The sequence below is a fragment of the Scardinius erythrophthalmus genome (assembly GCF_964197995.2).
Source record: "Scardinius erythrophthalmus genome assembly, chromosome: 7".
NCBI lineage: Eukaryota > Metazoa > Chordata > Actinopteri > Cypriniformes > Leuciscidae > Scardinius > Scardinius erythrophthalmus.
The window spans coordinates 23169148-23182314 of NC_138227.1; the positions used below are offsets into that span (position 1 = coordinate 23169148).

Here is a 13167-nt window from a genome sequence, read left to right on the forward strand (position 1 = left end):
CTGCAGATCCTCCAGTCCGATCTCCTCCGTGAGATGGACGAAAAGGGCCTGGACCCAGCCACCATCACAGATTTACGGAGCACGACGGATCTCTCCCTCCGTGCTATTTGTAACAACAATGCCTCTGTTTAGGGAATTTATTAGCTCGAATGAGAGGAGATATTCATCAGATATGAATATTCATATGTTGCTTACATAAATTAAATTATTCCAAATAGGGAATAGGTCAAACCTCACCATATATTAATAATCCCAAGATTACTCGTAGTAACATTAATAGAGGTAGGTAAGATTATGTATTAATCGGGGGAAGTTTAGGTAGAAGTTAATGTTTATTGATCATGCAACCGTCTGGCCTGCATCCGGTAGCACGATCTCTGAACAGTAACTGGCCTATAACTCTGGCAAAATCACCCTCCTGTGGCCACTAGGACGATAATTTTCGTGTTCTAAGCAATTTACAAATTGTGATATTAAAATCTGGTAGAGCTTTAGGTTAGATCATACTCTCAGGGACTTTAGCAATGGAACAATATGAGACAGATTCAATTCAGCAGATTATGGAATTTTTAATCAAGCAACTAAAGATTACATGTACTATTTCAATCACGCAGGAGTAAATATGCATAACAAACAAACAATATAAACGATCGCAAATAAGAAATAAAATAAAATAAAATAAACAAAATTATGAGAGAGAGATAGAAAGAGAAAATGAGAGAGAGAAAGGGAGAGAGTTTTTGGTGTGTGTGTAAGATGTTAGTGTGTAAGAGGATGTGTGGGTTTGGGAGCACGTGGGTGTGTATGTCTAGGAACGCGTGCGTGTGTGTGTGTGGGTGAGCGTGCGGGTGTGTGTGTGAGTGTAAGTGTGTGTGTAAAGAATGAGTGAGAGAATTCGAGAAAGGCAAAGACAGTTTAAAGCATTCCTAGACAACGAGACCCCAACAGTTTCTAGTAATTCTTAGACAACTTAAACAGCATTTCTTTCGGATTGCGAATTTAAGAATGTAACGTTACTTTACTTGTTTGCCTATTGGCCCTCGTTTGTGCGTCTGTGTGGACAAAAGGAGCCTGGAAACACGTGGTCAGATGCGTCGTCAAGGCGGGGTTGTTGCGATGGCAACTCAGAGCGTGCGTCAACTTAGCCAAAGATGATTTAGTCTTAAGTTGGTTTCGTTGGTTTTTAAGAAAATTATCAAACTGAGGTAAACTATCAAGAAAAGAAAGCCTTAGAATAAAAACGAAATAAAAAGCAAACAAAGGTTTCTTGGAGGAAGGAAGGAGGCGGGTCTCTCTCTCTCTCTGGCGAACTGCAAAGAGGAGAGAGCTGGTGCCTTGTTTTGAAGGAGCCACAGCCACGCCTTCCTCCTGTTTCTGAGCCAATCATTTGGGAGGACATATTGTGGCAAGTACACTACACGCCTCTTCCGACTATGTACTGACGGGATAAACTCGTTCATAAACAGTTATAAAACGGGTATTAATGAAAGAATGCATCCTCTGATATTTTGTGTTAAAGATTCAACACTGTTGGGTTCTTTGGAACAAAACAATACCGCGAATGATCATTCTGTGAGCTAATAACACAACGATACATGATTTCTTGTGATTACATGCACATCAAATTGATTATATACCAATACAGCTTATAGATATAGTAATTTAGGTATGGGGATCACGAAACACAACCAGAAATACATTTTATATAGTTTACAGGGTAATTTTAACCACACGTGGTCGGGTATGATAGGGTGTCTGTGTTTTGTGTGTGTGCGTAATGTCATCTCCAGTTCACGAGGCTGTGTCCGCCGCGTGAACTGCGTTCTTCCCCCCTCAGTGTGTGTGTGTGTGTATCTTCTCGAATTGATGAATTTAACAGTCAGCACATGTTTGGACATCTGGTCAAACACTGTTCTCTTGTTTTGAAGTGTTAATCAGTGTTAAGAAGTCCCGGGGGGGGGGGGTTTAGAATCTCCAGTCCGACTGGCCTTTTGCTGGTCAGCAAATCTTAGCCGAAACAGTCGAACAGAAGGTTGTGTGTTTACTCAGGAATAGATTAGGGTCTTTCGGATCAGAGATCAATGATTTATGCAGATAGTAGGCGCCAATCGGTCTGCGCGTCCTGCGCGTCGGAGTCTTAAGACAATAGAGGGGTTTGTAAATGAGGATTCCAGTGAGTTAATTAAATCACAGAGACTGGAGGGGGGTGTTGATCACGGGGTGATGTCAGTAATTTAATCATATAGAGACCTGACAATCTGCCTCACGTTACATACTAAATCCGCGGCTTAGGCCATGGGAAGGTGCATGTCGTCGCTCACCGTCACAGAGAGGCACCTCTGGTTGACGCTCACTGACATGAGGGATTCTGAGCGCGCTGCCTTTCTCAACGCACCACTCTCCCCCACCGGTCTCTTCGGCCAAGCGGTAAACGGGATCGTTGACCGCTTCTCGGAGGTGCAAAAGACCATGCATGCCATGAACCTTTTCCTGCCTCGACGCTCTAGCTCAGCTGCAGGCCGCTCTCGAGATCAGCCTCCTGCGCGAAGCTCTAACCAGCGTCCAGCCCAGCCTCCGTCTTCGCAGCGATGACAGGGCAGCCGCCCTAGATCGCGCTCAGCCAGCCTTCACAGACCGGCTCCCCCTCGGGGACCCTGGCCTAAGCTCGCGATCTCCTAGCAGCCGCAAGGAGGAAGAGACGGTTAAGTCCCGCCACGGCCGGACCACCGTCAAAATACCCCGCTTTGTCAGTCCCCTTAAGAAAGGCTACTGCTGAAGTGTATTTGGCAGTCAACGAGCCGGTAACGCTACCCGCTCGCCTGCACACAATCGCCGTTTTTACGGTGACCCAGAAAAATCTCAAAGAGAGTGTAATGTCTGGTTACAAAAATCTAGACCCACGTACTTGTGGGGTTTCGTGGGTGCTTTGCTTCCTTCAGGAGCTGTTGGACAAGGGCAGGTCCCCCTCCAGTGTATGGCGGCTATTGCAGCGTTCACTGTGCCAACGCGCAGCCAGTCAATAGGAAGGAACGAGCTCATCATCCGCTTCCTCAGAGGAGCCAGGAGGATGAATCCCCCGCGGCCCCCATCGGTTCCTATTTGGGATCTTTCTCTGGTCCTAGAGGCCCTGAAAACGCATCCCTTTGAACCATTAGACTCCGTGGATCTAAAATACCTGTCGCTTAAAGGGGCTATATGCGTTTTTCTGAAATTTAAACTCACGACTGACACCTGTGGCCAAAAAACAGAACTGCTCTTGCTTTCTGCTCGCTCTCGCAGCGCGCGCTCGTACGTGCACACTTCACAAGTCATCTGCTGCAAGGAGGTCAACATTATGTTTACTGAGGTAAGAACAGTCAAATACATATATTGTTTGAGTTAAGTGTTCTCTTATCATCCATTGCACTGCTTGCGAGTGTAGGCTACTTGCTGACTAGCGGTGGTGGCAGAGTGATCTGAAACGTTTAACATGAACGCGCTTGACGTCACATCCGGAGACAGCGCGGGAAAAATCCGACCCGACAGAAAATAGGAAAAATAGGATACAGGCTTATAGGTGCACCCACTGTGAGCGGACAAGGTGTCAGTATGCTCATCAGGAGATGTTTGAGTCATAAATGGTAAAATAAAAAGGCTATTGTTACGTTTATTTTTGGGGAAAAGTTGCATATAGCCCCTTTAAAACCATTTTTCTGATAGCTCTGTCATCATTTAAACGTGTGGGGGATTTACACGCGCTGTCTGTTAGCGCTGCGTGTCTTGAGTTTGGACCAGATGACTCTAAAGTCATCCTCAAACCAAGACATGGTTATGTCCCCAAGGTGATTGGCACTCCCTTCAGAGCGCAGGTCATCTCTCTATCGGCTCTGCCAGCATCCAGTAGCGAGGGCGATGTTAACCTCCTATGCCCTGTCAGGGCGCTGAGTTTACATTACGCGCTCCACCGCCTTCAGGCGCTCGGAGCAGCTCTTTGTTTCATTTGGTGGGCGCAGCAAGGGTCTCGCTGCCTCTAAACATAGCCTATCCAGATGGATAGTGGACGCTATCGCAGCAGCTTATGCGTCTAAACACCTGCAGTGCCCTCTGGGCATCAGGGCTTATTCCACTAGAGGCATGGCCTCTTCGTGGGCTTGGTCCAGCGGGATTTCTATTCATGACATTTGTATGGGGGCAGACTGGGCCTCCCCCTCTACATTTGTTAGGTTTTACAACCTGGAAGTTCCCGCCTTGCAGGCTAAAATCTTATCAGTCTAACGGGGTGTATGCTCTGCCCACAGTGTTCATGCACAGTCTACTCTCATGTGACTTAGCTCTCCCGGTTGAGCTGCACAATAAGGGTTGTTGTTCTTAATATAGTCCGGCTGCGCCGCTCTATATTCCCCTACGGTGTGCTTATGTACATGTGTTGGCCCGCGTTGCTGGCCACCTGATTCCCACTAATTTATGTTCCCCGGGTTTCCCTGGGCGTCACGCTGGGCTCAGTGGTTGGCTGCTGCAGTTGCCGCACGACAGCCAATGAGCGCTCTAGACAGCCGCTCTAGGTCTGCTAGCTGCTGCACTGCGTTGACAATAAATACAAAAATTAAGGATAATTTTTTGCCTGCATATCGCGAGAAAAGATGACTTTACCCATAGCGTAGGCAACTTACGCAATACTCGTTCCCTCTTCTAGAGAGAACCGAGGTTACGTTAGGTAACCGAGTACGTTATCTGAGAGGGTTTATTCACTGTCCAGTGCAATGGAAACAAATAGACATTACAAAGTCTTATACTTTCTTTCCTTTGGAAAGTTAGAAAATGTCCACTTACTGCACATATTTTAGCCACCACTTTCTTGGGAACAGATACAAGAGATAGTGTATTATGTAAAAGTGCACAAAAGAGGAAAACACAATGTCATTACAATGAACTACACTCGGGAAAAATTTACATTAACACAAGTTTATCAGTTTTCACTTTCACAAGTCAAAGCAATTCATCATTACTCAAGATTTAACAGTTGAAATGACTATACAGCCTTAATTTAATGCAGCAAAAATTATTTTACAGTGTAGGCTACTAAGATCTTTTCTCTTTTTTTCAGGCTTTTTCTTGGTTGCTTTTATAAACAGACAACCATTTATTTAACAGTGCCTTTTATAAAAGAGACTATAATATAACTAAAAATTACCATTATGTAGAATATTTTTGTACTTCACTTTTATTTGTTCCCATGTTCTAGTGTGGTGACTCTGACATTACAATGAACAAAGTAATTATGCAATTATTAAAATAAAAATATATAGGCTAATAAGTGATAAAAACATCTAACATGGCCACTTCTAATGGATTTAAATTGTCTGCTACTTTTTGCCAGCCCTCTCTCCTGGCATTTGTAGACTTTGAGGTGTTCCCTGGCGTTTTGATTAAACATTAAAGTTCCGAATAAACTTCGACTATTAGTTCTTGCTCTGCTGAGGAGAAAAACTGAGCCCGCTCTTTGGTCATGCTGAGCAGCCAATAGCAGCGTTGCTGATTAATGTTTCTACTATCGATACATATCCCCTTTTAACCAGCGCATGCAGAGCCGGATTAACGCAAAGGCAAACTAGGCACGTGCCTAGGGCCCGATTGGCGGGATGGGGCCCAGACAGAGAGACAAAAAAAAAAAAAAATGTACAAATGTCCTATCTACAATTTATTTCAAAATGTATTTATTAACTAAAAATAGTGACGATGTTTATCTTAACCATAGACTGTTACATTACGTCACATTAACGCCAGCCCATGACTGTATATATAGAGGCGCCAGCCAGTTAAGTCCGAGGGGACGTGACACTAAATTCAGCTTTGCATCACAGAAATATATTTTAAAGTATAGTAAAATAGAAAACCATTATTTTAAATTGTAATAATATTTCACTATATTATTTTTCTGTATTTTTGATCAAATAAATCCAGGCTTGATGAGCATAAGAGACTTCTTTCAAAAACATTAAAAATAGTAATTTGTCCAAACTTATGTACTGTGTAAGTAAAAATATACTACATTTAAAAATAAATGTTGTATAAATAAAAAGGTTAGGAATCATATTTGTTTCAAGTGGTTTTATTGGGGGTGGGGGGCCTCCAACATGAATTTTGCCTAGGGCCTCCAAATGTCTAGAACCGGCCCTGAGCGCATGAACATGCAATTATCTCAGATAACTCAATCCAGCTATACTAATCATATCCGGCAGGTGTGTTCGAAGAACCTAATTAGCCAGATCATGATTAGCACGATGATATCATCTTGGATGTGTAATTTGATCTCGGAATTTTTAAGCAACGTACGAAGAACGGCCCCTGGACAGCATTAAATAAGCACCAATGAGCAATCAGCCACTAATGAGCAATGTTTTGCTTGTTACTTTGCCTATTTATATCCTGTGCTTGTCAAAATATATTGTCCAGCGGATTACATTCTTCTGCTACTCACTCATGTTCCCATACACAAAATAAATATATTTGAAATATATTTTCAGGATATATTTTAAAATATGTGCAAATATTTGAAATTGGCCCAATAAATATATTTCATACTTATATTTATATATTTTTGTTATATTTCAGAATATATTTCAATGTATTTGGAATATATGCCACATATATTTTTGACACTTTTGGGGACCCATACAGAAAAAAATACATTGAAATATATTCTGAAATATAACAAAAATATATGAAATATAAGTATGAAATATATTTATTGGGCCAATTTAAAATATTTGCATATATTCCAAAATATATCCTGAAAATATATTTCAAATATATTTATTTTGTGTATGGGTTCTCTTGTCCAGTTGGATTTGCTTTTGTTCCTTCTTGCCCCTGCACCCTGGAGGCATTGTTTGTAAATTATTGTTTTCTGTATTGAGAATCTGCATGCATTATTCCTATAGTGGCCTTCTCCCGGCAACAGTTTGTGCATGCGAGCCAGTTTCTTTTATGATTAAAGTATATACAGAATATTGAAACACTGCTGTCCACATCTGCCTCTTCTGTTTTTACTACCATCATCTCTGCCGTATTTTTGCTGTTGTTAATTGAATTCAATAACTGTTATTAAAACATCATCTTTATCAAACCTCCTCTTTGACAGAAATATACAACAAAAAACACAGTACAGCACACACACTTGAAATCAGATGAATTCATTCATAAATAAATAGGCCTAAACTAAATTTCACTGCTGTTAACCAACACACATCTAATGTGTCCAATGTTAAGAATCTAGCAGACTGATTTTATTTTCTGCTTGTACACTTTTATTTTCCACATTATGGATCTAAAAATATTAATGAAATACATAAATGTAATTTTTCATATAGGTAGTTTAATTCACAATTATTGAAGAACGCACAGAGAAGCATTACTGTCATTTTGAAACGTTCCCTCTAATTGGTGCAGATCTGTTGTTAAGCTTTTTTCGGATTAAGTCTTTGATTTTAGCTGTGTTTAAAACATAAATGATGGGATTTAGCATTGGTGGAAGAGCAAATGAAAGAGATCCGCTGATGATCGTGGCATTAGTAGAAGGTGAAGCAATCAAAATGCATATTATGGGAAGAAAGAATGATCCAACTACCAAAATGTGAGAAACACAGGTCTTCAGTGCTTTTAAACGTCCTTCCCAAGTTGTAATTTTACATAAAGCAAGAAAAATGCCCACATATGACAGGATTATAATTAAAGGTGGTGCTACAATGAATAAAGCTTCAATGAGGATTGCTAATAACTTATTAATGCTATTGTCATTGCATGGCAGCCACAGCAATGTTCCATAGTCACAATACCAACTTTCTACCACGTTGGACTTACAGAATGAAAGTCTGGTCATCAAAGATGTTGACAGTGTTACCATACAGGTGTTAAATGCCCATATTACTGAAAACACTATAGACATTAACTTATTATTCACTATAGCATGATATCTTAGTGGAAAACAAATTGCAATGAAACGATCAAATGACAGAACAACAAGAGTCCAAGTTTGCACAGTAATAAAGACATTCACAAAAAACATGTTTGCCAAACAAGCATTGTATGAGATGTACTGTGAGTCCAATAAAAACATCTTCACCATGTTAGGAATCAGTGCATTAGTTTCACCAATGTCTGCCAAGGCCAAGTTAAACACACCAATGTACATTGGACTGTGCAGGCTCCGTTCAAGAGCTATAATGAGAAGGACTATAGAGTTCCCAATTACAGTAATAAAATATATGATAAATAAGAACATATAGTAATAAGTTTTGTATGGTGTACCTGTGAGCCCAGTGATGAAAAAGTATTCAGGATGAACAATCGAGATATTCTGGGATAAACTCATGGCAGCTTTGCCTCTTCTGAAAATAGAAATTACTATAAAGAAATAACCAAAATATGGACTTCACTAAATTGTCATGTCATACTTTTAACATCTGATTTTCAAATGTTGAATATATACCTTTATGTAAACTTTCAGCATAATATTTCAATCAAAGACTAAATAATCTTAAAGTTTTATAAGCAGAGCAAACAATGACAGTGTCTGAATATTTGTGAGCTGCTCTGAATTGAATAGTCTGTTTTTAAATGCCCATCCTTAATCTCTCATGTCGCAAAGATCATTGGACATCTGCGTCATTGAATCCAAATATATCTACTGATTCATCTCTTGAGAGATTTCAGACAACATAATGATGTTATACTTGTATGTTGAAGTCAATGTTCTGGCCCCCACTTTAGTTTTGATAAACATTTTCTTCACTGGCTACACAATTCCCCTTTGTGAAGTTCTCATTATAGTGCACTTTATATTACTGTAACTCAAGAATATATTTAATTCTATGTAACAGCAACTGCAGTACAACTTATGTCCATGTGTTGGCCTTAACAGCGAGTGGTGGAAATGGTTGAGATCCTCTCTCAAATATACATCTATAATATATAACGACTTTAATATATAACAACCTCCATTATATCTAATACTTACATTCATACATTTCTTGTCTGCTCTAAATCAGGGGTTTTCAAACCGTGGTTCATGGTTCACCACTAACCGCAAAACATGGACCACAAAATCTTTTTTTTTTTTTTTTTTTTTTTTTTTTTTTTTTTTATTATTATTATTATTTTATTAATTGTTCGAAATAAAGATTTCATTCATTCATTCATTCATTCATTCATTCATTCATTCATTCATTCATTTATTATGAAACGCTTTATACAAATAGTACAAATGATTTTGAATATGAATATTATTTTTTCCTCAAATGGTATGAATGAGTTTTAAAATACATAGTTGCCTTTATTTTAGGAAGTGAGTCCTTTGCTAGGAAATCATATCAAGGGGATCCTTGGCATCAAATAGTTTTTGTAGTCAAATAGTCTGACGAAGACCTTTTGGGTCGAAATGTTATATAATAAATCCTTGGGAGCAGAAGTGACAGTGTGCCAATTCTTGTTTATTTTGAGTTTGATGCTTCATTTGATCGAGCACCTGCCAAAAGTTTTTTTTTTGGATGTGCGCACAATTTCTTTTTGAAATCAAATATTTTGAAAACATATTTTAACTAAATAATATGCTTTTTTGGGACTTCAGACAGACATCTCGAGGAAGACCAATACAAATTACTCTTTGGGGGCAACTTAAAGTAATGTAGAAGGAGGGTGAGCAGTTGATATTGATATAATAAAATAAATGTTTTAACTCATTTAAAATGCTGAACAAATGTTAAATAAAAATGTTTCCTTTCATATTTTTTAACAAATAACATTTGCTCATTTAAAAAGTTGTATTAAAGGACATTTTTAAAGAGTGATTTTGACACGATGATGCTACAATGCAGCTGTCACAGGTTGTTTTTGTTTTATGTTCTTGTTCCATGTGATTCCCTGTTATAGTCATTTTATCCTGCCATGTGTTCGCCATTTGAATGTTTCATGTTGTCATTGGTTGATTGTCTTATCATGTGCACAGGGGCTCGTTCTTTGTATGTTGCTTAAAGCATCCGAGATCAAATGAGACATCCAAGATGATATCATCGTGCTAATCATGATCCGGCTAATTAGGTTCTTCTAACACACTTGCTGGATATGATTAGTATAGCTGGATTGAGTTATCTGAGATAATTGCGCGTTCATGCGCTGGTTAAAAGGGGATATGTATCGCTAGTAGAAACATTGATCAGCAACGCTGCTATTGGCTGCTCAGCGTGGCCAAAGGGCGGGCTCAGTTTTTCTCCTCAGCAGAGCAAGAACTAATAGTCGAAGTTTATTCGGAATTTTAATGTTTAATCAAAACGCCAGGGCACACCTCAAAGTCTACAAATGCCAGGAGAGAGGGCTGGCAAAAAGTAGCAGACAATTTAAATCCGTTAGAAGTGGCCATGTTAGATGTTTTTATCACTTATTAGCCTATATATTTGTATTTTAATAATTGCATAATTACTTTGTTCATTGTAATGTCACAGTCACCACACTAGAACATGGGAACTAATAAAAGTGAAGTACAAAAATATTCTACATAATGGTAATTTTTTGTTATATTATAGTCTCTTTTATAAAAGGCACTGTTAAATAATTGGTTGACTGTTTATAAAAGCAACCAAGAAAAAGGCTGAGAAAAAAAAGAAAAGATCTTAGTAGCCTACACTATAAAAATATTTTTTGCTGCATTAAATAAAGGCTGTATAGTCATTTCAACTGTTAAATCTTGAGTAATGATGAATTGCTTTGACTTGTGAAAGTGAAAACTGATAAACTTATGTTAATGTAAAAATATTTTGCCATGAGTTATTGATCTCATTTTTCCCGAGTGTAGTTCATTGTAATGACATTGTGTTTTCCTCTTTTGTGCACTTTTACATAATACACCAACACTTGTGTCTGTTCCCAAGAAAGTGGTGGCTGAAATATGTGTAGTAAGTGGACATTTTCTAACTTTCCAAAGAAAAGAATATATATAATATAGTATAGTATAGTAATATATATATATATATATAGTATAAGACTTTGTAATGTCCATTTGTTTCCATTGCACTGGACAGTGAATAAACCCTGGGCCTGTACCATGAAGGTAGCTGAACAAACTCGGGGTTACAGGATTAGTTTTGAGTTGACAAAACCAAACCGATGCAATCAGGCTTTATTGGTACCATGATGCAGCTCATCAACTTTCTTTGTCAACTCAGGCTTTGATCCTTAAGCTATGATTACTCCACGCGCGCGTGCACATAAAAGATTGACGTCGACACTGAACAACCAATCGCGGGTAGAGCGAGAGCGATATATTTTTCCGCGGAGGAGCAAGAGATAATCATTCATAATTACGATTAATTTAAATATGTATGTCAAGCTCGAAACAATACAGTCTCTGCTGCCAAAGCAAGAGAAGACTGTTGGAGAAAGATTGCTGATTGTTAATGTGTAAGTTAAACAAATACGTTCTATATTTATGTAAAATTATGTATGTATATATGTATGTATGTGTAGCCTATATGTGTAATATAGCCAATAGCCTATATGTGTAATATAGCCAATAGCCTATTTTTATAATATATAAAAAATGTGCATGTATGTACTAAGAAAGATTAATATTCATTGATTTTTAGATTTTTAGGCTACGTTTACACGGAAACGATCTGAAGAGAAAACGCAAAAGTGATCACTTTTTATTCTGCGTTTAGACGAGCGTTATGGGGGGGAAATCTGCGTGCATACGGTGACGCAAAAGTGTGTGAAATTCAATGTAGTATGCACTCCAGGCGGCTAGGTGGCAATGTGAAGCACTGATCGGTGCCTTCACTGCCTAGCAGACTTTTGTGTTTTTACCGTTAAGATGGAAACGTGACGGTGGAGCGTTTTTAAGATTTCCACTCTGGAGGGTGGTTTCACTTTTTTGCGTTTTTAAGCCCCAAAAACGCCGTCGCCGTCTAAACGAAAGGCACATCTGATAAAATATTTTTACGTTTTCACCCGGGAGCGTTCTCGTGTAAACAGGGCCTTAGATGCAACCCCAACTCCAAATGTTCTTGGCAGCAGATAAAGACTAAATATAAAAATATAATTCAAAGTGGTTATTTCAAGGAGTTAATTCAAAGAGTATTTACCACAACCTTTTATTACTTTTGTGAACATTTTATCACACTTGTTTGCAGCAAACAGAAATAAAGAATTAAATTCAGAAAACCAGAATACACTGGCGGAGGAGTTGGCTCTGAGTAGGCAATAAGGGACGGATGATTATGGATGGGATTACAAGTGCTGTACAATCTGACCCTGGTGCTGGCTCCTCTAAGCAAGTAACACTGGGTACGTGTGCAATACATTACTACTTTTTTTTTTAAGTTTTAAATATGGCTGACTGTATTTTCTGCAGGGAAATACAGTGTCCCTGTTGAAGCTAGCACACACACACACACACACACACCCATGCAAAGGTCAGTATGCAGCAGACAGAACACCAAACATAACCTGCTTTACAACAGTTATGCTTTACATTGGCCTATTTTTATTTATTAGGGTGAAGCAAATGATGAAGACACTGTCTGTGTGTTCAGTTGCTGATGTGAATGCACTGGGCTTTTTATTATGGCAAACATTTGAATGTGTGGCATAAAAAAGGGACTGGCCCTTACACATTTCTTTTATTGTAGGATTTTTCACAACCTGCCCCAGAAACTGAGGCCTCTACCTCAATGGGCTTCAGAAGAAATGTGTAAGGATTTAAAACCCTTGACATAAATTACAGTCAGTCCTGTGTTTGTAGGAAGTCAAGGAACTTTTAGTGATTTTGATGAGCCTCCAGAAAACTGTAATGATCATGTTTGTGGTGGAATTATGTTTCAGGTGGAAACAGACTCAGTCAGGGCCCTGTACAAAAGGAGTCTTGAACTAGACTGTTCACTAAAGGAGACTTGAACTAGACTGCACACTAAAGGAGTCTTGAACTAGACTGCACACTAAAGGAGTCTTGAACTAGACTGCACACTAAAGGAGTCTTGAACTAGACTGCACACTAAAGGAGTCTTGAACTAGACTGCACACTAAAGGAGTCTTGATCTAGACTGCTCACTAAAGGAGACTTGAATCAGACTGTTCACTAAAGGAGCTGACTGTGAGCTGAGGAGGCTCCAAACAAAATCAAACAGCTGGATAAAACTG

The 13167-nt window shown here is 38.9% G+C and overlaps 1 protein-coding gene across 1 annotated transcript; it reads right to left on the reverse strand.

Annotated features, from left to right (window-relative positions):
- Positions 1-7396: 7396 nt before the first annotated feature.
- On the reverse strand, positions 7397-8353 carry LOC308693750 (olfactory receptor 1-like; the record flags this gene model as incomplete). Its single annotated transcript, XM_081370847.1, has 1 exon — positions 7397-8353. The coding sequence occupies exon 1, from the start codon at positions 8348-8350 to the stop codon at positions 7397-7399; it is 954 nt and encodes a 317-aa protein (XP_081226973.1). The 5' UTR covers positions 8351-8353.
- Positions 8354-13167: the final 4814 nt, after the last annotated feature.